Raw genomic sequence first — 21,141 nt, forward strand, 5'->3', positions numbered from 1 at the left:
CGTGTCCAGCTCTTTGAGACCCCATGGACTGTCAGCCCGCTAGGCTCCTCTGTCCATGGGAGTCTCCAGGCAAGAACACTGGAGGGAGGAGCCATGCCCTCCTCCAGGGGATCTTCCCAACCCAACGATCGAACCTGCGCCTCTCACGTCTCCTGCGTTGGCAGGTGGCTTCTTTACCACTAGTGCCAGCTGGGAAGCCCGGGGACAAGCTGACCTGCGTTCATATCCTAGATTCTGATCTTCACCAGCTGAGGGAACTCGGGCAGTCACTTACCCTCTTTTCCTCCTCATCACCACCCTAACTCCCTGGGTGTGTGGTGTTTTCCAATAAGAAGACAGCTGTGATACTCTTGGTATCGTGTGTGGCTGGTGGACTCAATAAATGACTATTTCACCAAGGGCAAGGCCAGAGGCAGGTCTCAGGTGACGGAGGCTGCGGGGGGACACAAGGAGGTGGGAGGCCCCTGCCGTCTCGTAGCTTCCACACTGTGGAAATGTCCACCTGAGCCTGTAAACAAGGGGTTGAAAGGGAACCCAGAATACCTACAGGCTGTAGCTAGTTAGGTGCCGGGAGGAAAGGCCAGGGTGGGCCCCTGGAGGGCGGTGAGCCTGCAGGACTAATTGATTAACTGAATGATTAGCTAGTTCGTTTCCTCAGCAGCTTCCTGAGCCCCACTCTGCCCTACTCTGAGCCCTGAGTCAGAAGCCCCGGAGGAGGCAACTGAGGTGGGGTGGCGGAGGGGGTGCAGGCCAGCCGGGAACAGCCCCCAGGGAGTCTGGCACTTCCTTGGAACAACCTACTCACTGGTGACGGTGGCTCACCCAGCCGAAGCCCCACCTGCTCTGAGTCAGGGCTGGGCCAGATTCTAGAGCCTGCAGAACTTTGGGGACTTGAGCTCCAAGGACCCCGCCTGCAAGCCCCTCTGCCTGCCACCTCCTCCAGAATGGCCAATGTAGGTTTGCTTTTGCTTCTCTTTCCACTCGGGGGTCTCTGTAATGACAGAGGGGTTCCTCTGGGGAGTAGGGGCTGGGAAGAAAGATCAGAGAGTCTGCCGCGGGGCTGGGCTTGGTCAGCCCTCCCCTCCCCGAGAGGCATGGCGGGGTAACAACAGGCCCTGCAAGTCCAAGTCCTCATCCCGCTCTGCCTGTGGGACCTCAGGCGCATCTTCCCCTTCTCTAGGCCTCAGTTTCCCCAAGGACTGAGGGGCACTGGACAAGACGCTTCCTAGTTCTGGTGGTCTGTGGTGTCCAGCTCAGAGTGACCCCTCAGGGGGAGAGGGCAGGGGCAGGGAAGGAGCAGCAAGGACCCATCTTCCTCCCTGGCCGCCACTGGCTTTTGTCCTGGGGGTCCGGAGGGGCAGGGGGGAGGCTGGGGCAGGAAGCTGTGGTCCGCTGTCTGGTTAGTAGCAAGTGGCCCACGAAAGCTACAGAAATGGAGCCTGGGGCACCCACACCAGCCTAGACGCTGGGGCAGAGAGGCCTGTGGGCGTTGGGGGCTGACCACTCTGCCTGGGGCCCTGAGTAGCCAGCCAAGACCCAGGCCTGCTGCTCATCAGCCTGTGGGCAGCTGAGCCTAGTCTTGGGAACTTTTAGGGCTGCTTATGGAGGAGGCATGCACTCGGGATCCTAACCATCCTGTGGGCTGGCAGATTCTACCGTTCTGAGTTGACTGAAGGTGGGCTGGGCCTGGCACGGGGCCAGCTGGTACAATTTGTGGCCTCTCTGCCTTTCTCTACTGCATCCGATTCTCCTTAGACCTTGAAAAACAACACCTTCTCTTCCCACTGCGTACTAAGTTGCTTCAGTCGTGTCTGACTCTTGGCAAACCCGTGGACTCTAGCCTGCCCTGGTTCTGTCCCTGGGGTCCTCCAGGCAAGAATACTGGAGTCGGTTGCCATTTCTTCCTCCAGGGGATCTTCCCAACCCAGGGACTGAACCCATGTCTCTTATGTCTCCTGCACTGGCAGGCGGGTTCTTTACCACTAGCACCACCTGGGAAGCCCAGAGCCGGGCTCAAATACCTCTTCCTGCAGGAAGCTCTCCTTGATTTAGACTTCTCCCTGCCTCTCCCCTCACACCCACAACACAGCATTTGAGGGGAGGCATGGGGCAGCAATGGCCAGCTCTTGACTCAAGTGTGTGTGGCCTTGGGAAAGACCTGCTGATTCACTAAGCTGTGAGACGGGGCTGTGGAGCGTGCATCGAAGCAGGGGCTCCCTTCCCCCATCTCTGTGGCTCATGATGGGGGATGGTCTGTGGAAATGGAAAAGAAAACAGGTAGGTGCTGCCTCTCGGGGCTGGCCCCAGTTGCCTGGCTGAGCACTCTGGTGGGTTGGGGTCCTTCCTCAAGAATGGATGGGGGGAAAAATGGATGGGAGCCAGGCTGAGAGGCATAGAAGCCCTGCTCTCAGCACTGTGAGAGCCGGATCCTGACCCTCGACGTTCACCCCACCCAGTGGGTGCAGGAGGATGCCCTGAGCCCACAGGGTGAGCCCTGCGTGGCATCCAGCATACAGTGGGTTGTCAGGGAACAGCAATTGCTATTCTTTGCAGAGGCTATAGAGGGTAGGACTGAAGGGTGTAGGCCCGAGCCAGACAGCCTGGGTTCAATGCCAGGCCTGCCGCTTTCAGGCTGGGTCACCCCGGGTACACCTCACCCATCTGTGCCTCAGTTTTCTCACTTGGGCACCTGAGGTAAGAGGGTTCTTGAGAAGGCGACAGGGGTGAACGGTGCCAGGCACCTCCTAAGGCTGTCATCATGGAGGCTTGTGGTGGGGGCCCTTCCCCAGGCCACCTTAGGTTAGAGTGTCCTGACTGTGAGCTCTGATCCCCGCAGGGCTCATCTCCACCTGGTGCCTCCACAGACAAGGGGGACCCTCTGTGTGCCTGCTTGAGGCCACGTGCTGAACCCCAAGAGCTTGTCCTTAGATAGGGGAGATGGAGGCTGATGGTGAAGCCAGGTCCTGGCGGCGGTCAGCGGGGTCCTCGCCAGGCTACACACAGGGCTCCCCAGCGTGGCCCTCACGCGCCCCTCTGTCCTGTGTCCCAGTGCAGGGACTTCACCGCTCACACGGGCTACGAGGTGTTGCTGCAGCGGCTGCTGGATGGCAGGAAGATGTGCAAGGATGTGGAGGAGCTGCTGAGACAGAGGTGAGCGCCAGGAGGGAAGGGAGGTGGCCGAGCCCCGAGGCCAGCCTGGCTGCTGGCAGGCCACCCCTACTCTAAGAAGTCAGGAGTATGATTCCCCTGTTTTTCCCAGCCTGGGCCTTCCCCCAAGTGGGCAAATATATCTAATGTCCCATCAGATGTGCTTGAATTCAGCCAACGTTTATTTAGAAGGGCTGGAGGCTTAACCGTCTCAAGGAGGCATCTGCAGGGCCAGAGCCTGCACGGGCAGACCCTGCCATGTGGCTGTGCCTGTCTGAGGGTGAGCTTTGGCCAGCAGCCATGGACAAGACCGGTGCCTGGGGGCTGTCGTTGCAGGGCCCAGGCGGAGGAGCGGTACGGAAAGGAGCTGGTGCAGATTGCCCGCAAGGCAGGTGGCCAGACGGAGATCAAGTAAGGGGGCCCTGCCTGCTTCCCCAGGCACTTTCTGGGCCTTTTGACAGGGTTCAGGGCTTCCTGGGGTGGGCTGGATGGGGAGGGCCAGTGAGGGTCTGAGTGGCTCCCGGGGCAGGGTGGCTGGTGGGCAGCTTTCTTGGGTGCTGGGCACTCTGGGCAAGGTCAGGTTCTTTGTGGGGGCAAAAAGCCCACAGTCTGAGCTCCCAGGAGACTCTCTGGGCAAGGGGCACAGCCCACACTCCCTGGGGGTCTCCATCCAAGTCCTGAGAGCCCTGGCGAGGGGTGACAGGACCCCACTGGCTGCCGCGCCCCCTGCAGCATTGGGTCAGCTCGAGCTTCCAGGAGGGACGTGTGGCCCAGAGGTGGGGGTGCCTGCTCCTCACCCGTTGGCCATGTGACCTTGAAGCGGTGGGGGGTGGGGGGGCTGGTCACTGACACTTGGGGTTTCCGTTTCCTCCTCAGTGAGGGGATGACAGTGCAGCCTTCCTTAGAGGCTGCCCAAGCCTGGCTGGGAGGGCAGTTGCTGCTGGGAAGCCCCTGGGCCAGCACCTCTGCATGCAGACTGTGAGAGGGACGCAGGTGCGGAGAGAGTTTCAATTTGAGGGCAGCTAAGGAGAACGTTCTAGCAGTGGTGAGGAAGGGTGGACTCTCCCTGCTGGGTAAGGGCTGAGTCAGGCCGAGGGGCGGAGAGGACTCCAAGTCCTGGAAGGGCTCGACTGAATCCTCTTCCTCCTCCCCGGGAGCCCAGAGACCCGACCCAGCCTGCGGTTGCCATAGCAAGCCCTGCCCACACCCCTGCCCCCGTTCCCCATGGGGGTCTGGCTCTGCTCAAGGAAAGTGGCCCCAGAGCCTGTCAGCTGCAAAGCCTGGAACCCGGTCGCCTCATTTGAGATGAATAAACAACACTCTCCAGGTCTCCTAAAGACATAGGCGACCCTTCTTCTAACCAGGAACCTGGAGCCAGAGAAGACTCAGGGAGGGCTAGAGGAAGGTTGAAGAGCCAGGAGACATGGATGCTCAATGCCCAAGGGTCCTGCCTTGGACCAGAAAGTGTGACCGCAGCTCCAGGAGTAAGAATGTAGGAGCTCTAGTCCCCGCTTGGTCTTTATGAGCTGTGTGACTGTGGGCAAGTCACTTAACCTCTCTGAGTTTGGTTCTCATCTGTCGACTCCAGTGGGCTGCTGAGCAGATAAAAATGGCAGGACTGAGGCTGGGTACAAGCTGGGTACAGAGAAGGGCATTCTTTACCAGGACACAGTAAGGAAAATGAACGGGGACCTTCTTTGTATTCCCAGACAGGGTTGGAATCAAGGGAGCATGATCCAGGAGTCCCCACCTGCCTTCTGACCTCCCAGGGCTGCTGGAAAAGGAGAACTTTCCCAGCAAGAGACAAGCCCTCCTGGGGGATATGGAGGGGGTGCTCCAGGCAGGGCCACAGTGGGAGGTCAGGCTGGAGGCAGGAAGTATGAGGCACACTCAGGGGGCTGTGAGTCACAGGGGACTTAAAACAGGGAAGGAGAAACCACCAGTGAAGAGAATAAAGTGGAAATGGAGCCAGGCGGGCAGTGGGAAGGGTGGAGAGGTGCACAGTATCTGGCCCTATCTTTAGAACCATGAAGTGGCCAGGGCGAGGCTCTGGGCGGCCCTGATTCCTTGTGTGGTTGTAGGAGGCCAGGTGGGGCAAGGTCTGCCCTACCCTTTTTGCTGTGTGACCCTGGAGTGGTCACTCCCCCTCTCTGAGTCCTGGGTCCTCAGCTGTGAACAGTCACACTCATGAGTTCCTCTGGGCAGACACAATGTCAAGCAGAGAGCCCTAAGCCACAGTGATACTTGAGAAACATCGAAGGTCATTACGATCTCATGGGCCCCTCCATGAGTCATACAAATTGGGGTCACCTGGCTTAGTTTAGCACTGAGGAGACTGCCTGGCCCGGCTAGACCATTTCCTCTGAGGCCCAGCCCTTCTCTGGCCCAGAGAGCTGGAGGGTGGGGTCCCTGGAGGGAGAGCCTCCCTCTGAGGTGGGAGCAACAGGGTAGAGCCCCAGACCAGGGCGAGGAGCTCAGAGTCAGGGTCCACCTTGCTGCCTACCACTTAGGAGCTGGAGCATGGGCTGGCAGGGCCAGGCCCCAGGGCTCAGCCTCCCCAGCAGTAGGAGAGGCAGGAAAAAAACCCACAGGGGCCTCATTGCCCCCCCGGCACAGGTTCCAGAGCAGGCTGGGAGCAGTGCGTGTGAGAACCAGCCCCATCCCGAGTTCCCCAGTGAGCTAGAGTGGCCAGAGGAGCAGGGCAGAGCAGAGGGCACCTCCTGGGAGAGGACCGTGGACAAAGGCTGGAGGCTGGAAAGCTCAGGGCACATTTAGAGCCAGAGAAGCAGGAGGCAGGGGTTGGACTATCCCAGCCTACCTGCTGCTTCCCTTAGGGCCTTGCCCCCTTGCAGCTCCCAGCTCAGCTGATGATGCACTGTGGGTGCTTAATAAGTGTTGCTCTGTGAGTTATGTCCTAAGGTTGGTGAGACCATGAAGTCATTGCTTTCTTTAACTATGGGCCAAGCATCCATCACCCATCTAAGTGTGTGCCATGCCCCAAGCTATGTTGGGGGTATGGGAACTCAAAGGTTTTAAAATGAAACAAAGGGCCCCACTGTCCTGAATCTGGGGTCTAGCCCACTGGGGGTGACCTCACTCTCATCCCCTTTTTTGGTCTTTTGCATTAGAACCTTCTTCCAGGGCCTTCTCATGCCCCACCTCCTCCAGGAAGCTCTCCCAGACACTCTGGCCTTGCCTGCCTATCAGCTTTTTGGCTTAGACCAGGTCACCCTGTCCTACACCAACCTGGAGGGGCTCTCTGTGCGTAGGATGAGTGGCAACCATGACAACATGGGTCACTTCCTTGTTGCCATGGAGACTTATGAGCTTGTGTTGAGGTTGGCACCTGGCAAAGCTGGCTTGGCTATTCCACGTGGGGGCTGGAAGCTCATCCTCCAGGGCCCATCCGTCACTGGGGGAAGGGGGGAGCCCCGTGCCTCCTCGTGGCCAAGCCCCCTGTCTTCCATGGGATGCTCATTCTCAGCCCCCGGGAGGACGAATGGAGGGGGCTGAAGGTGCATAGACTGAACAGGGTGGAGGAGGACGACCAAAGCCAAGGGCTTCCGTGACCCCAGAAATAGCCCAGCAAGAGCTGAGAGGGGCAAGCCATCCAGACTCCCCGACCCCTGCCACCTGAAGACAGAGCATTTCTGCGTCATCCCCTGACCTCAGACTGGCCAGAAGGCCTGAGACATAGCCACATACATTGAGACGAGGTTATTCTGGCCTTTAGATGACTTTTAGCGCTCACCTCGTTCACACATGAACTCAGCAAGCATCTGCTGGGCAGTGGCAATGAGGAACACACAAATAAGACCTGGTCCCCAGCTCAGGGAATCCCCACAAGCTCTTTCAGTGCATTTTAAAGAAGCACTAGGTGGGTGCAGGCGGCTTCTCAGTATTGCCTGAACCACACGTCTAACCCTGCAGAAAGTTCCCCTCGAACCTCCTTCCAACCATGGGGCCTTTGCTCTGGCTGATGCCCTCATATCTCCCCTGTGAATTCTGCCTGAAATACCGCCTCCCCAAGAAAGCTGTTATCTCCCTCTCTTGCTCATCCTGCCCCGGGTAGGGCGCCGAGTCCCACACAAGCCGTGGAAGCTGCACAGGGTAGGGGTTCAGAAAGGGGAATCGAGGCAGGGCTGGGGTCAGTTTCCTGTGCGTCCCTTTGTATTGGGTTGGCCAAAAATTTCTTTTGGATTTTTCCATGTTATGAAATACCCAACTGAATTTTTTGGCCAACCCAATAGTACCTGCGAGCAAGGACAGCCCCCACTTGAATCCTTAAACACTCACGTCTCTGCTTCACCCCCAGTTGTCAAGCCTAAGACACTGCTTTCCTGTCAGAAGGGTTGTTTTTTTTTTTCCATCATCTCTCTTCCTCCGAGCTCAGAGAATGAAGGTATCACTGAAGATACTGCAGTGAGAGAGGGGGCCTGTGTTCTTATCAGGGCTGCTCCTCCTCTAAGGAGGCCAGGTCACTTGGGCCAGCGTGTGGGGCAGTGAGAGGAGCCCTCTCCTGGGAGCTGGGAGGCAGGAGCCTCGTGGCTGGCAGGGGGCACGGGTGAGGATGGCAAAGCAGGGGCCGTGAGATCGTGTGGGTCACACGGTAGTACAGGAGACACTGACGCTGGAAATTCAAACTGTCTGAAGCAGAATTCTGGGCCGAGTGTCCTGAGAGCCAGGTTGAAAAGGGCAATGGGGACTGACAACGAGGCAGAGGCCTGCACGGGGCTTCCGTCCTTGACACGCGGTGGAGACCCAGCAGAGCTGTTGCTGTTCCGCTGCTCAGTCGTGTTCGGCTCTTTGTGAGCCCGTGGACTGCAGCACGCCAGGCTTCCCTGTCCTTCACCATCTCCCGGAGCTTGCTCAGACTCATGTCCACTGCATCAGTGATGCCATCCAGCCATCTCATCCTCTGTCGTCCCCTTCTCCTGTTGCCCTCAATCTTTCCCAGCTTTAGGGCCTTTTCTGATGAGTTGTCTCTTCGCATCAGGTGGCCAAAGTATTGGAGCTTTGGCATCAGTCCTTCCAATGAATATTCAGGCTTGATTTCCTTGCAGTCCAATGGACTCTCCAGTCTTCTTCAGCACCACAGTTCAAACGTCTCTGGGAAATGTGGGTGATGATTTCCCTGAGTGGTCTGGAGTTGAAAAAGGCCTTGGGGTTTATCGAGTATTGAGTTTAATTCACTGGGCTGTGATCCTGGCGACAACGGGGAGGAGAACCAAATGTTACCCCTGTTCAATAGGCTCTTATTTCAGTGCAGTGATAGACAAATGTGTCAACCTAAGATGACAATAGGAACAAATGCTCAGAAGAGACAGAAGGGAGAGCCAGGCAAAGATGCTGACATAGGGAATTAGCATGTGCAAAGGCCCTGGCGCAAGAGGGAACATGGTATGTAGGAGGAACTGGTAAGTGGCCAAATGACTGTGGGCAGAGAACAAGGATGAGAGATGAGAAGTGAAGTAGGAGGGATGGAGGTGATGGGGCAGGGACTAGGGTGGTGGCAGTGAGAGGTGGATGGACAGATTGGGGAGGTGTGCATAACCTGGTAGGTGTGGTGCCTTTGCTGAGAAGGGAGCCCTGGAGGAGGAGCAGGTTTGTAGGGTGAAGAGCCCAGTTTCGGACACTCTGAGGTGTCTGTGGGATGTGAGGTCCAAAGGGAGGTGAGGACCAGTAGGTTGCAGGCCCTGGCCTCTGGGAGGGATCTGGCCGGATGTAGTCATGTTGTGGGTGAGGGATGGGGTGTAGAGAGGTGGCCGTGCTGGGCCTAGAGAGGCTCTAACCGTAAATGGGTCGACTGAGGCAGGAGATGCGTGTGCAAGAAGGAAATGTAACCGCTGGCAAAGTGTCAGTTCTGCCAGAGTCCTGACCTCTCCACCCCCTACCAAGGCAAGTGGGGTCACCATGCCTTCACCCTTTCCTTCCTCTGGTAAGAAGAGAAAGTTACACCACTTGCCACTTTTGTAGCCACGGTCAGTTTTGTCACCTCTCTGACCTTTATTTTTCTCATCTGTGAAATGGGGCTAATGATGGTGCCCTCCCTGCCTGGCAGAGTTGTGAGCGTTAAATAATGAGGCCCGCATTGGAATGTACATCAGCAGCACCTGGAGGCTTGTTGAAACAGTGTGCTGGGCCCTGCCTCTGAGCTTCGGCTCCCGGAGGACAGCAGTGGAGCCCGAGAAGCTACGCTTCTGAGGACTGCCAGGTGATGCTGCTGCTGCTGCTGCTGCTCGGCTGGTCGGTTTCTTAAGAGTCCCTGTGGGAGGAGGGAGCCCCTTGTGAAGCCTGCCTTGCAAGGGTGGTGAGGAGATGCTGGCGGGGGGAGTCTTCACCACATGTGGTGCTAGTCGTAAAGAACCCGCCTGTTGATGCAGGAGACAAAAGAGAACGTGGGTTTGATCCAGGAAGTGAGTTGCCACCTGATCCAGGAAGATCCCCTGGAGGAGGGCATGGCAATCCAGTCCAGGATTCTTGCCTGGAGAATCCCGTGGACATAGGAGACTGGCGGGCTACAGTCCATAGGGTTGAAAAGAGTCATACACTACTGAAGCGACATAGCACACACGCTCACAGGCACGCAGGCGGGGGTGGGCAGAGCTGTATCGCTGGGTGTCATGTGGTCATATGGCCACCAGGGGGCAGGCACGCTGCTCTGCACAGGGATGCAGCCAGTGACAGGACGCCTCACCTGGCATCTGCCTTCTGGCTCTGGCTCCTCAGGTGGCCCGGTGAGCAAGGAGCGGCAGCGTATTTTTGTCTCCTTGGGTAAGGGGCCATAGTCAGAGGCAGAGAATTTTACCCGTGAGAGTAGACAAGCCAGCCTGCAACCTCCACACACCGTCTCTGTGCACTTGGAGACTTGGTACCCATCAGCCCACAGGGCTGTAGGGGGTGATGGGAAGGGAACCCAATCTATGGGGGCTGCTTCAAGGGGATGCCTCCAACCCGAAGGTGAATTCAATGGGCATTTCTGATAAGAGGGGTGTGTGTAGTAAGCTCTTAGGTGGGGCATTTGGGAGGTACAGCTCAGGTCAGGTTCAGGGGCCTGGGGGACCCCCGGGACTGGTCGGGGTGTGCAGATGTGGGCTCAGGGGAGGGTGGCATAATGACAGCAACCCTTGCAAAGCATCTACTTTGCACCAGGTCTTAAGAGACCTTTATACATATAAATTCATTTAATCCTCACAACCATTTTGCTTGTGATATCATTATCCCCATTTTACAGATGGGAAAACTGAGGCATAGAGAGGCTAGGCCATTTGTCTAAGGTCATACAGAGAGTGTGTGGCACAGCTTGGAGTGAACCCAGGCATCTGGCTCCAGGGTCTGCTTCTAATGCACATGGGACTCGAGGGCAGGAAGCTCTAGCCTGGTTCCTCACCTGGGATTCCAAGTCACCTCCCTCCTCTGCCAGGAGGGGGAGCTCGCCCCTCAGAGAGGCCTCTGCTGGAGAGCAGATGGGTTGGGAGAGGCACTTTTCCATCAGTCCTGTTCTGACCAAAGTGCCCCTTACCCATCAGCAGCAGACAGGACTGGGTTCTGAGTGAGCTCCGACATCTTAGCTCAGACCTCACCTCTGTTCATTGCTCTGGGTGACAGCCCCCCTTGGCAGGACTGCCAGATAAAATATAGACTGTCCCATTAAGCTTCAGATAACAAATATTTTTAAAATGTAAGTATGTTCTAAATTTTACATGGGGCATGTTTATATTCAAAAAGCTTTTGTTGTCTATCTGAAATTTGAACTTAACTGGGTGTCCTGTAAGTTTATTTATGCCACCTGGCAACCCTACCCTCAGGCATCACCCTCCACACTTCCCATGCTTAGCCAGCTCCTTCCCTTTGCTTCCTCCTTGGTGTCCTCCCTTCAGACTGATGCCTCCTACTGTGTTTTCTCAAGTACCCCAAACTCAGTGCACCCTGAAGTAACTCCCGATATTCTCTCCTGAGCCCTCTCAGAGGTGTCACCACCATCCACTCAGCTACCAAGCCAGGGACCAGGGAGCCCCTCAGCTTCTCGCTGTACTCAACTGTACATCCCATTCTTCCTGCCCAAAGGCCCCTACACCTCTCCCCTTCAGCACCTCTGCCCTGCTTGTCACCCTCTTCCCCTATAGCTGCCCTTCATCTCCCTCCAAGACGTCCTCAGGCCCCCTGCCAAGTCTGAACCCCACCCTCTCCTGCTTCTGTTCATCTGGGAGAGGACTATGGGGGAGGGGCTCCAGGGAGAGAGGGAAGGCCTGAAGATGTGCAGAAGCCAAGAGCATTGGGGGATGGGGGCAGGGGCATTGATTGCTTTGTAATTTCCAAAGAGAGCGCTTTGCATTCCAGAAATCCCAGCCTGAGTTCTGAGTCAGTGGTCATGGGCTGAGTGAAGGTCCCTTGGGTCTAGGTCAGCGTGTATGAGTGACCCAGGGCCCTCCCACCAAAATAAAAGTCCCTGGGCCCAGCCAGGACTGCAGGTCCCCCTTCACTGTCCTACCGACCCTGGTCTTTCTGTTTTGCAGCTCCCTGAGGGCCTCCTTTGACTCTCTGAAGCAGCGTAAGTCCCGCCTGTTCCCCATCCTGGGCTGCAGGGGGACAGGACCGTCTGGGAACAGCAGATCCCCACTGATGGAGATGAGTGGATTCTGGTTGGGAACTGAGGCTGGTGGAGGACTTGGGGGTGACAGAGACGAGCTGTGGGGTTGGGGCTGGGCTGGTCCAGGCAGGGGCGAGTGTGTCACTGGTTGGGGCCCATGAAGTCTGATGCCAGGGACCAGTGTCCTTACTCTGCCCCCAGAAATGGAGAATGTGGGCAGCTCCCACATCCAGCTGGCCCTGGCCCTGCGCGAGGAGCTGCGGAGCCTGGAGGAGTTCCGTGAGAGGCAGAAGGAGCAGAGGAAGAAGGTGAGGCGGGTGCTGGGGATGGGCCCGGTGGGAGACTGCGGTGGTCACTGCAATGGTAGTGGAGGCTGGGCTCTCATGATGGAGGGCGGGGCAGCACCCCAGGCTTGGGGGTGATGGTGATCTGGAGGAGAGAAGAGTGTGGATAGAGGCCAGGCGGTGGAACCAGGGCCTGGCTCTCCAGCCTGTAGGCCCCTCTGGGGCTCTTCCCACTGAGGTGTCTCATGCCAAGAGTGAAGGGCATGGGCCTTTTCGATCATCCCGTTACAGCAGGCTATGGAGGGTACTCGACAACTTGGGAGTATCCAAAGGAAGCAACCTAAGTTAGGGAGTCACCAGAAACTGTGCTTATCTGGGAGAAAGGAAGATCTGGGGGCTCGGTCACTGCAGCCACTCTGCAGGGCTGCCTGAGGCCGAGGTAGACAGAGCTTGCGGGGAATGGGAGGTGTTGAGCTTGCCCTAGCATCCCGGGGTATTCTTCACAGGGGACGGCTGTCCCTCAATGCATGGGAAGGAAGTGAGGTTCCCATTGTGGGAGGTAGGTAAACAGAGACTGAAGGCGACTTGTCAGAGAAGCTGCAGCGGTTGGATGAGAGGTGGGGTTGGTACCTCTGTGTCCCAGTGCCCCCTCCCAAGCCTGAGACTCTGATTGGCTGAGTATGTGGCCCTCTGGGAAGGCAGGTGTGGACACAGGATTAGCCTTTTGGGGCCTCAGTGATGAGGGTGGAACTTAGACAGGGTGGGAGAGGTCAGCACGCAGAAACACTTCTTGCTTGGAGAGGGAGCATCTTTGTACACTGTCCAAAGAATTGAAAATAGAAACTTCCACACAACTGACCTGTGAAGGGAAAAAAGAAAAGCAACAGTTCATGGCTGGGGCAGCCTGGGGCTGGGTGTCCTGGCCAAGCCACTTGCCCTCTCTGTGCCTCAGTCTCCCTCTTGCAGGATGGGACGCTTATGTCCACCTCCCAAGCTTCAGGGACCCAACCGAGAACCAGGCCCTCTCTGTCTTCACAGGCAGGGTGCCGGCTCTGACGAGCGGCTCTGACCGCAGAAATCTCACGTGACTGTACTCCCTGTCTGCCCAACTGGGGCCTGAGGCTTTTGGGATTCTAAATTTGGGTTCCTGAGCAGACAATGGGCCCTCAAAGCCCACCCCACAAGTCAGCCCAGCCTTGAGATGCTGGAGCAGGTGACCTCTCTGAGCCTGGGACTTGCCTGCAGAGCGTCTGTGAGGCTCTGAGATGGCTATTTCAAGCTTTCCTGTGGCTGGTGAGGCTGTGATGTCTGCAAAAGCTATTTTGGACAGAATGACACCTTCTACAGTGTGGCTGGGGTCCTCACAAGTGTGACTGCTATGCGTGGTTACAGAGGCTTGTGAGTGAAGGACAGTGTGGGTGTGTGCACATGTGTGTTGTAGGCTGGGTATTCTCTGGCTAGAGACCAAGTCCTGGCTGGGGGGTGGGGTGGTCTGCAGGGAGAGGATACCCGGGGTACATCCATGCCCCGCACTCCTCTAGCTTTCTGTTGGGAGCAGCTGTTGTGAGCGAGCAGGCTGATGGAGGGGGAGGGCAGCTCCTCACTGCCCCATCAGAGCCAGGAGGGGAGGCTGGGCCTCCTCCCAGGGACACCCCGTCCTCTTGGCCTAGGGGAGCGTCCTGAGGCTACAGCCCCACGCTCAGAGCCTCATGTCCCCTGCAGTACGAGGCTGTCATGGACCGTGTCCAGAAGAGCAAGCTGTCGCTCCACAAGAAGGCCATGGAGGTGAGCCTGGAGGGGCGGCCGGGTTTGGGGTGTGGATCCCAGGAGCCCTGGGACAGGGCTGGGCTCAGGCTTCCATCCAGCAACAGGCACAGTGGCCTGTCAGGTTCCTGGAGCTGCACTGGCTGCCAGGGTGCTGTGCAGATCAGCCCTGGGGGCTCTGCCCCCTACCCTTGTTGTGGGGGGAGGTGCTCCTGACTGATGGGTAAGCAACCAGTCTCAGACATCAGTCTACAGGGTCACACATGCTGTCAGCTGGGGATTCTGCGGGTGGAGGGAGAAGGGACTCCTGAGCTGTCTGAAAGGACCGTGTACACAGGGCCTGGCATCGTGATGGCACACAGCATTTCCCGAGCCCTGCAGGTGGTCTGATGTGACCACACCTCTAAAGAGGCGGGGGCATGGACCAGGCTACACTGTCCCCAGTGGGGAGGGGGGCCTGGGAACAAGACTCCCTTCTCCATCTCCATTCCAGACCCCAAGATTTCTGTCCCTGGTGTGGAGGCCCCCTTTCCATCTACAGCCCCTGACAGGGAGAAGGGAGGTAGGGCTCAGGAGCCTCACCTTGGGGCCCCCAAGTCACGCCCCTCTACACCCCCCAGTCCAAGAAGACGTATGAGCAGAAGTGCCGGGATGCAGATGACGCTGAACAGGCCTTTGAGCGCATTAGCACCAACGGTCAACAGAAACAGGTGGAGAAGGTGCGTGCAGTCACTGAGGCTGGGTGATCTCATGGGGCTGGGGCAGGGTGGGAAGGGGAGCTGCAGACTCCCCCAGGCAAGGTTTCCTAGAATCTCAGGGTCTAGACAGACAGTCAGTTTGATCCCCTTTGCTATCTCCAGGCTGCACCCAACAACCCATTCCTCAGAGTAGGCCCACTGCAGCCCAGGCCCAGAGCCCACAGGGCAGACTCTAACCCTCACCCAACCCTTCAGAGAAGGGCTCAGTAGGCCCATGTCCCAGAGAGGAAACAGGCCCAGAGATGGTTGAGTGACTTGTCCAAGGTCTCAGAGCCAGGCAGGAACAGAGAAAGGACCCCAAACCCAGGCTGTCCAGAACCCAAGCTCTTGACTACTCCGGCCTCTTGGCCAGGGTGGGAATATCAAAGCCCCCAGGACCCAAGAACACATTTGGCCCATTGCACAGACAGGAAAGCTGAGGCCCAGAGAGGGCAGAGGCCTGCACGTGAGTTGGTGGCAGCAAGTCAGGGACAGAGCCCAAGCCCCACCCAGCAGGTCCAGCAGTGGCTGTCGAGCCCCAGGTCTGTGTTTCTTGCTCTAGGTCTCCAGGCCTAGTTTTCACATGTGTCTGCATGACCAGATTTCTGTTTTATTCCTGTTTTATTGGAAACAGCCTGTGGTCCTTTGTGGGGTGAGGCTGGAGTTAATGATGGAGCTCACCCTCAACTGGTTCTGCAGTGTCCCCCTCAGGGCTAGTATCTGCTCTCCCTGCCCTGTGAGAGGTGGCCAGGGAGGCTGTGACAGAGGCCCTTCAGGGAGGCCCAGGGAGGCCAGGAGCCCGAGGTCTGGGCTGGGAGGCGCCCGGGGCCGGGCCTCAGTGCCCTTTCCCTCTGTCTCCTCAGAGCCAGAACAAAGCCAAGCAGTGCAAGGACTCAGCCATGGAGGCAGGTACGCGGCTAGCCCGCCTCCTCAGCTTGGGGGTGGGCAGCCTGGACATCTTTCCCCCGGCAGCACACTGCCTTCACCCTCGGGACACAGTCCCACACTCCTCACTCTTGCTTCCTTATGCAAGCAAAATGAAAAATGCGTTTTCTCGCATTTGCCAAAACTGTTCTTGGTGCTTTGCATGTTTTTACTAATGCTCACAACAATCCTATGAGGCATTCACTGCTACTATCCCCCTTTCTTAACAGGTAAGGAAACTGTGGCACAGAGAGGTTATTTAACTTGCCCAGGGTCACACAGGCAGTAAGTGGTGGTAACTGTATTTGAATGCAAGCCGTCTGGCTCCAGGGCTCAGGACCTTCACAGCCACTGATCGAGGGAGACAGGCCCACTCGTTGCACATACACCTCTCTCTCTCATATACGCTGAGACACATCACAGCCTTCTCTGGGCATCTGTCTCCTCTATCTTCCTCCCGATGCCAGAAGATCCCAACACCCCTCACCTCTGCTGACATAGCTCTGCCTTCTGCCATACCACCTGTCCCAACACCCAGGCGCTCCCTTGGCTGGGGGGCACAGAGCCCACGGTCCAAGCCCGCTGGCTTCCCAGCCCACCAGCTCCCAAAGCTCCCCCTCACCCTCCTCCAGGGCCGCCCCCTCTGAGCCTCAGCTTCTAGAAGGTGGGATGGTGAGAGGCCCAGATTCTGACCTTAGGCTCTGCCCCAGCCCGAGGCAGCTGGAACACGGTGGGCGCTGAGCACCTCTCCAGGGGCAGTACCAGGGTGAGGGACCCTGACGAGAGCTCACCTGCGGCTCCAGCAGCCAGGGCAGGTCTCTCCAGGGAGGAGGAGGGCGCTGAGGGAGCACCGGGGTGGGCTGGCCTCCCTGAGGACCCCCTGCGCTTCCAGAGCGGACATACAGGCAGAACATCGAGCAGCTGGAGAGGGTGCGGAGTGAGTGGGAGCAGGAGCACCGAGCCACCTGCGAGGTGAGTGGCCCCTCGGCGCGGAGCTGATGCTCGTCCCCCCTTCAGCCGCTTCGTGGGGGAAGAGGGGGCCGCAGTGGGGAAAGCCAGCCTTCCTTCACTTATCCACTCACTCCAAGGCCCTCCCCAGGGAGCTCCCTGCCTGGCTTTGTGCTTGGAGTCCCTTTCTGCAGGCAGGCAGGCAGGGATCCTTCACCCCTTTTGGCTGAAGCCGCAACTGAAGCTTGAACAGAACCCATAGCTTCCCTGGGCTGATGAACAGGGCCTGGGAGACAGGATTCAGGGTCCAGTGCTCCTCTTAAGACACACCCCAGGGGTGTGGTAGGGTCTGGGGAAGGGCAGGGGGCAGAGTCCCACAGGCAGCTCAACTTCCCAGAAGCCTCAAGGGCTGGCACAGAGGTGGGGGTGGGGACCCCCAGCCTTTAGGCTTCCTTTAGGCTTGGCTTCAGCCCACCGGGTCTGGCTGGTCAACTCCAGCTGAGCTGTGGGTGGGGCCCGGCCTGGCCCAGCCCTACAGTGACCCCCATCTCTCCTCAGGCCTTCCAGTTGCAGGAGTTTGACCGGCTGACCATCCTCCGCAACTCCCTGTGGGTGCACTGCAACCAGCTCTCCATGCAGTGTGTCAAGGACGATGAGGTGGGGGCTGAGGGCAGGGAGTGGGTGGTGGGGGGAGCCGTGAGGGGAGGGTGGCCTCCGAGCGACAGTGAAGCGACAGTGAAGTCCACCTGAGCCTATGAGCAGACCTAGTCTTCTGCGGCCTGAGCCCTGGCCTCAGGGTCTCTGAGCCCAGCACCGAGCCTCTCCCCCAGGCCCCAACGACAGGGAGCTCAGTGCTGTGCAGGCCATGGCCTCTTGGCCTGGGAGATGTGCTTTGTGGTTACCCCGGCGTCTGCCCTCTCTGCTTGCCCCCGCTTCAAGGCTCAACTCTTCTATCAGAGTCCTGGAGCTCTATTCCCTCCGCTGGGAAGGGGAGGAGAAGGGAGGTGGACACAGCCCCTCAGAGGTTTGCAGAGAGGCTGGGGGACCCTGGGGTTTCCCTGCTCCATGCCTGGTGCTTGCAGGAGCCGAGGTTCAGTCCCTCTTCTGTCCCCAGATATCTCCAGGGTGTTCTGGCTCCAACCCCTTACTGAGCTCTACGTGCCGGGTCGGCCCCCCTCAACAGAAAGGGGTGGCCACCTCCCTGCCAGGGGCCTTGGTCTCTGCTGATGCAGCCCTCGCTCTCTCTCAGCCCTGACTCCTGATCTCACCAGTTACTTGCCTAATCCCTTCTGCCCATGGGTGTGGAGTTTTGGGGGCTTTCCCCCCAAATGACTTGAGCCCACCTGGTGGCCTCGTAGTAGAGGAGGGAGTATGAGTTCTGAATCCTCTCATGCCAGATCCAAAGCCCAGTGCACTAACTTCACTTTCTGCTTTGTGACCCTGGGCAAGTCACTCTCTTGAGCTTCCTCATCTATAAATGAGGAAGTCCTGTCTCCCACAGAGGATGGAGAGGAATGCAAAGGAATGTGCACACACGAGGTGTTCAGGAAACAGGAGAAGCTGCCAGCCAGGGCTCTAGCCCTTCAGGCAGGCCTGGGGCAGTTACACGTCAAGGCCCCTTGTCAGGGTTCAGACCCAAAGAGGTGGGCAGGCTTGACAATGTGGGCCAGGTGAAGCCTGGCCCCCCAGCCTCTGCTCGTCCCCACCCCTAGCTCTACGAAGAGGTGCGGGTGACGCTGGAAGGCTGCAGCGTGGACGCCGACATTGACGGCTTCATCCAGGCCAAGAGCACGGGCACTGAGCCCCCAGGTGAGGCCTGCTTGTGGGCAACACGGCCACTGGGTCCAGGTCCACCTTCCCTGGAAGGCCTGGCCTGGGTTCTCTGAGCCTCAACTGCCAGGACAGAAGCAGGGTGGCTCACAGCTCCCTTCTAGGTGCCAGGCCCAGGGGAAGGTCAGGGACAGAGCAGGCCCCTGGCTGGGTCCTTAGTGTGCTGCCTTCTCGAGAGAGGGGACAGGCGGGGCCTAGGACACTGTAACACTCGAGGGGAGACGGGGTAGGGAGAGGCAGGAGCCGCCTCAGAGCCCCCACTCCACTCACGGTTTGGCACCACTGAATCTTGAGTCTAGAATGTTCGGTCTTGGTGGTACCCACAGGGGGATCTCTCAGGGAAGTGAAAGGGGGCCCCCTTCTCAAGCACCAGGGCAGGCCAGGGCCAGGATGGGAAGGTGGGGCCCCGGTCTGGGTCTCTGGAGGGGGAGAGGATGGGCTGTCAAAGGGCACAGGTCCCGCCTGCCCTGCCCTCGTCACCCGGGGCCTCTCGCACTTGTCACCCGCAGCGCCGGTGCCTTACCAGAACTACTATGATCGGGAGGTGGCCCCGTTGTCCAGCAGCCCTGGCGTCCAGCCGTCCTGTGGTATGATAAAGAGGTGAGCGCCTGCTGGACACCAGCCAGCTGGGACACACAGAGCGGGGCCAGGGGGAGGCGGGCTGCCAGGAAGGGGACCAGCCCCTCCTCCTGCAACTGGCTCTTCCCCACGTATTTATTGGGCACCCATTGTGTGCCTGGGGTGTAGTGTCTAGGTGCAGGGCACTCTTGGGGGACAAGACAGACTCAATCCAGCCTCAGGACACCCTCAGCCCAAGGGGAGCCAGGCATGAAACAGTCGTACCCCACTTATTCACTAGCAACTGTGCTGGGAGACTCCAGCCGGGCTCACCCCTTGAGCTCTGCTGCTGGCCTGGTCGGAGCCTCGGCCTGTCAGGCCCCTCACCGGCTGCACAGGATCAGGGCAGAGGGGCGGGCCCTGCAGCCAGTGCTCTTGGAGGACTCTCCAGCTTTTCCCAAGCCCCCTTCCCTGGCCTGGCTGTGGTGGGTGCCAGGGTCCTGTGTCAGGCCCGTGTGTCACTTGCACAACTCACACACCTCCTCTAGGCCCAGGGCCTGTGCTGGGGGCAGACTCAGACCCTAGGACCCTCCTGGTTTAGGCCTTGGGGGGCGACAGCCCGCTGGGAGGGCTGTCTACTCAGGGTGCACCCACCCTCCAACTCCCTCAGCCAGTTCCCCGAGTGCCCCATCTGTGGGCATCTAAGGGAGCATTGTGGGCTTCACATGGCACCTGTGCCCCATCCCCAGGCCTCCATGACCTCCTCTCTCCCTCCAACCTAGTGCAGAGGCCTTGTCTTTGAAAGGTGGGCGTGGGTGGGGGTGGAGGCAACGGAGCTCCTGGCCCTCCAAGGATGGCTTATTTCTGCGGCCCGTGGGCCCCACGGCATGCTCCTCCAGGAACCCTGAGTCAGCAAGGACCTTAGGAGGCGGGCATTCCCACCCTCACTGTCACACCAAAACCAGAGAGGACTCGGACCTCTCTGCACATGTGGTCACTTAGACAACAGGCCTGAAGAGCCACCTGGGGCAGGGCCGAGAAAGGACAGAGAGGAGGGGTCTGATGAGGACAAGAGACAAGAGGGAAAGCGGTCCCACAGGGGAAGCCTGGCTGCTGGAGAGGACAGGCAGGGACCCTTGTGTGGGGCAGCTGAAGCCAGGCAGGGCTGGGGAGGGGCAGGGCAAGTGAGTGGAGGGAAGAATGGAGTCGAGAGCGTAGACAACCCTGGGAAGGCAGGCAGTGCGGCGGGGCACCCACACCTTCGGCGAGCTCAGTCCCTCCAGCCCCAGCCTGCTGGGCTAACCCTCCCTGGCAGGGCAAGTCTGCATCAGACCTTCCCACGCCTGCCAAGTCTACGCTCACCTGTCCATGTGCTCTGTCCTGGACCCTCAGCTCTGCAAATGCTGCCCAGGGAAGGTCTCTGGGTCCCACCTCACACTACAGGGCAGCTTCCTACAGGCCCTGCCCCTGACTGAGCCCTCAAGACCCCTGGGTGTCTGGCCTTGTCCCTATTTCAGTCTTGTCTCCTATACACCCCAAACTGGTCCACTCCACTCCCCAGACTCCTCTGCCTGTACGACCTGCCCCTCTGCACTCCTCTCCCAGTCACTGGCCATGCCTGGCACCCAGTCTCTGTTTGGTGAAGCTGAGTCTTTGTAGACTTAGCTTGAACCTACCAGGCCAGGAAGGTAGGTTCTACTCATCCAAGCTCTCAGCACCTCTGCTTCAGGGCACCCACATGGGCCTCCGTACTAGGTGCCCAGTGTCTGCCTCTTGCACTTTTTTTTTCTTTTATTCAACATACTTGCATGACTCTAGCTCAGTCCAGGTCTGAACCAAGTACAGAGGAAGGGGTGAATCAGCTCAACACTTCCTCCTGGACAACCACTTTGTGTGGTCGGGGAGTGGCGGGGCTGGCCAGGCTGGTGAAGGTCCCAGCAGGGTGTGAGTGGGCTGAGCTCTAGGGGGCAGCTCCTTTGCCTGTGGGGGAGGCTGGAGAGGGGTCTGGCCCAGGCCCTGGAGCATGCCAATTTGGCCCTGTGGGGAACAGGTACTGGGAAGACATCTACAGGGTAAGGGACTGGGAGAGTGCTGCCGGGGAAGAGCCACTGGGACCACCCTTTGGAGAGCCCTCATGCCCAGGGGCACCCCATAAGTCACATCTGTGCCTGGAAGCTAGGGCTGACCTTGCAGGCTCCCTGCCTCATCTACTTCCCCCGCCCTGACTCACCTGTCCTTCCTGCCCCCAGGTTTTCTGGGCTGCTGCATGGAAGTCCCAAGACCACACTGTCAGCAGCTTCTGCAGGTAATTAGGGGTGACAACTGTCACCCTGGTTGGGGGGAGGAAGAAGAGAGGATG

At 58.6% G+C, this 21,141-nt stretch overlaps 1 protein-coding gene across 4 annotated transcripts in view; it reads left to right on the forward strand.

Annotated features, from left to right (window-relative positions):
* The window catches only part of PSTPIP1 (proline-serine-threonine phosphatase interacting protein 1), a 44,397-nt gene that overhangs the window by 21,750 nt on the left and 1,506 nt on the right, over positions 1-21,141 (forward strand). For 2 of the 4 annotated variants that reach the window (XM_019983922.2, XM_019983923.2), the window contains exons 2-13: positions 3,050-3,150; positions 3,484-3,558; positions 11,664-11,698; positions 11,939-12,045; positions 13,744-13,806; positions 14,406-14,504; positions 15,386-15,431; positions 16,339-16,418; positions 16,953-17,051; positions 18,107-18,203; positions 18,734-18,824; positions 21,032-21,087. In XM_019983922.2, coding sequence (XP_019839481.1) covers positions 3,050-3,150; positions 3,484-3,558; positions 11,664-11,698; positions 11,939-12,045; positions 13,744-13,806; positions 14,406-14,504; positions 15,386-15,431; positions 16,339-16,418; positions 16,953-17,051; positions 18,107-18,203; positions 18,734-18,824; positions 21,032-21,087 — 949 coding nt within the window. Of the gene's footprint in view, positions 1-3,049; positions 3,151-3,483; positions 3,559-9,208; positions 9,362-11,663; positions 11,699-11,938; positions 12,046-13,743; positions 13,807-14,405; positions 14,505-15,385; positions 15,432-16,338; positions 16,419-16,952; positions 17,052-18,106; positions 18,204-18,733; positions 18,825-21,031; positions 21,088-21,141 lie in introns of those variants that run through there. The other 2 variants (XM_019983924.2, XM_070775331.1) reach the window with 2 other exon arrangements.

Source organism: Bos indicus, chromosome 21 (assembly GCF_029378745.1).
Source record: "Bos indicus isolate NIAB-ARS_2022 breed Sahiwal x Tharparkar chromosome 21, NIAB-ARS_B.indTharparkar_mat_pri_1.0, whole genome shotgun sequence".
Lineage (NCBI taxonomy): Eukaryota > Metazoa > Chordata > Mammalia > Artiodactyla > Bovidae > Bos > Bos indicus.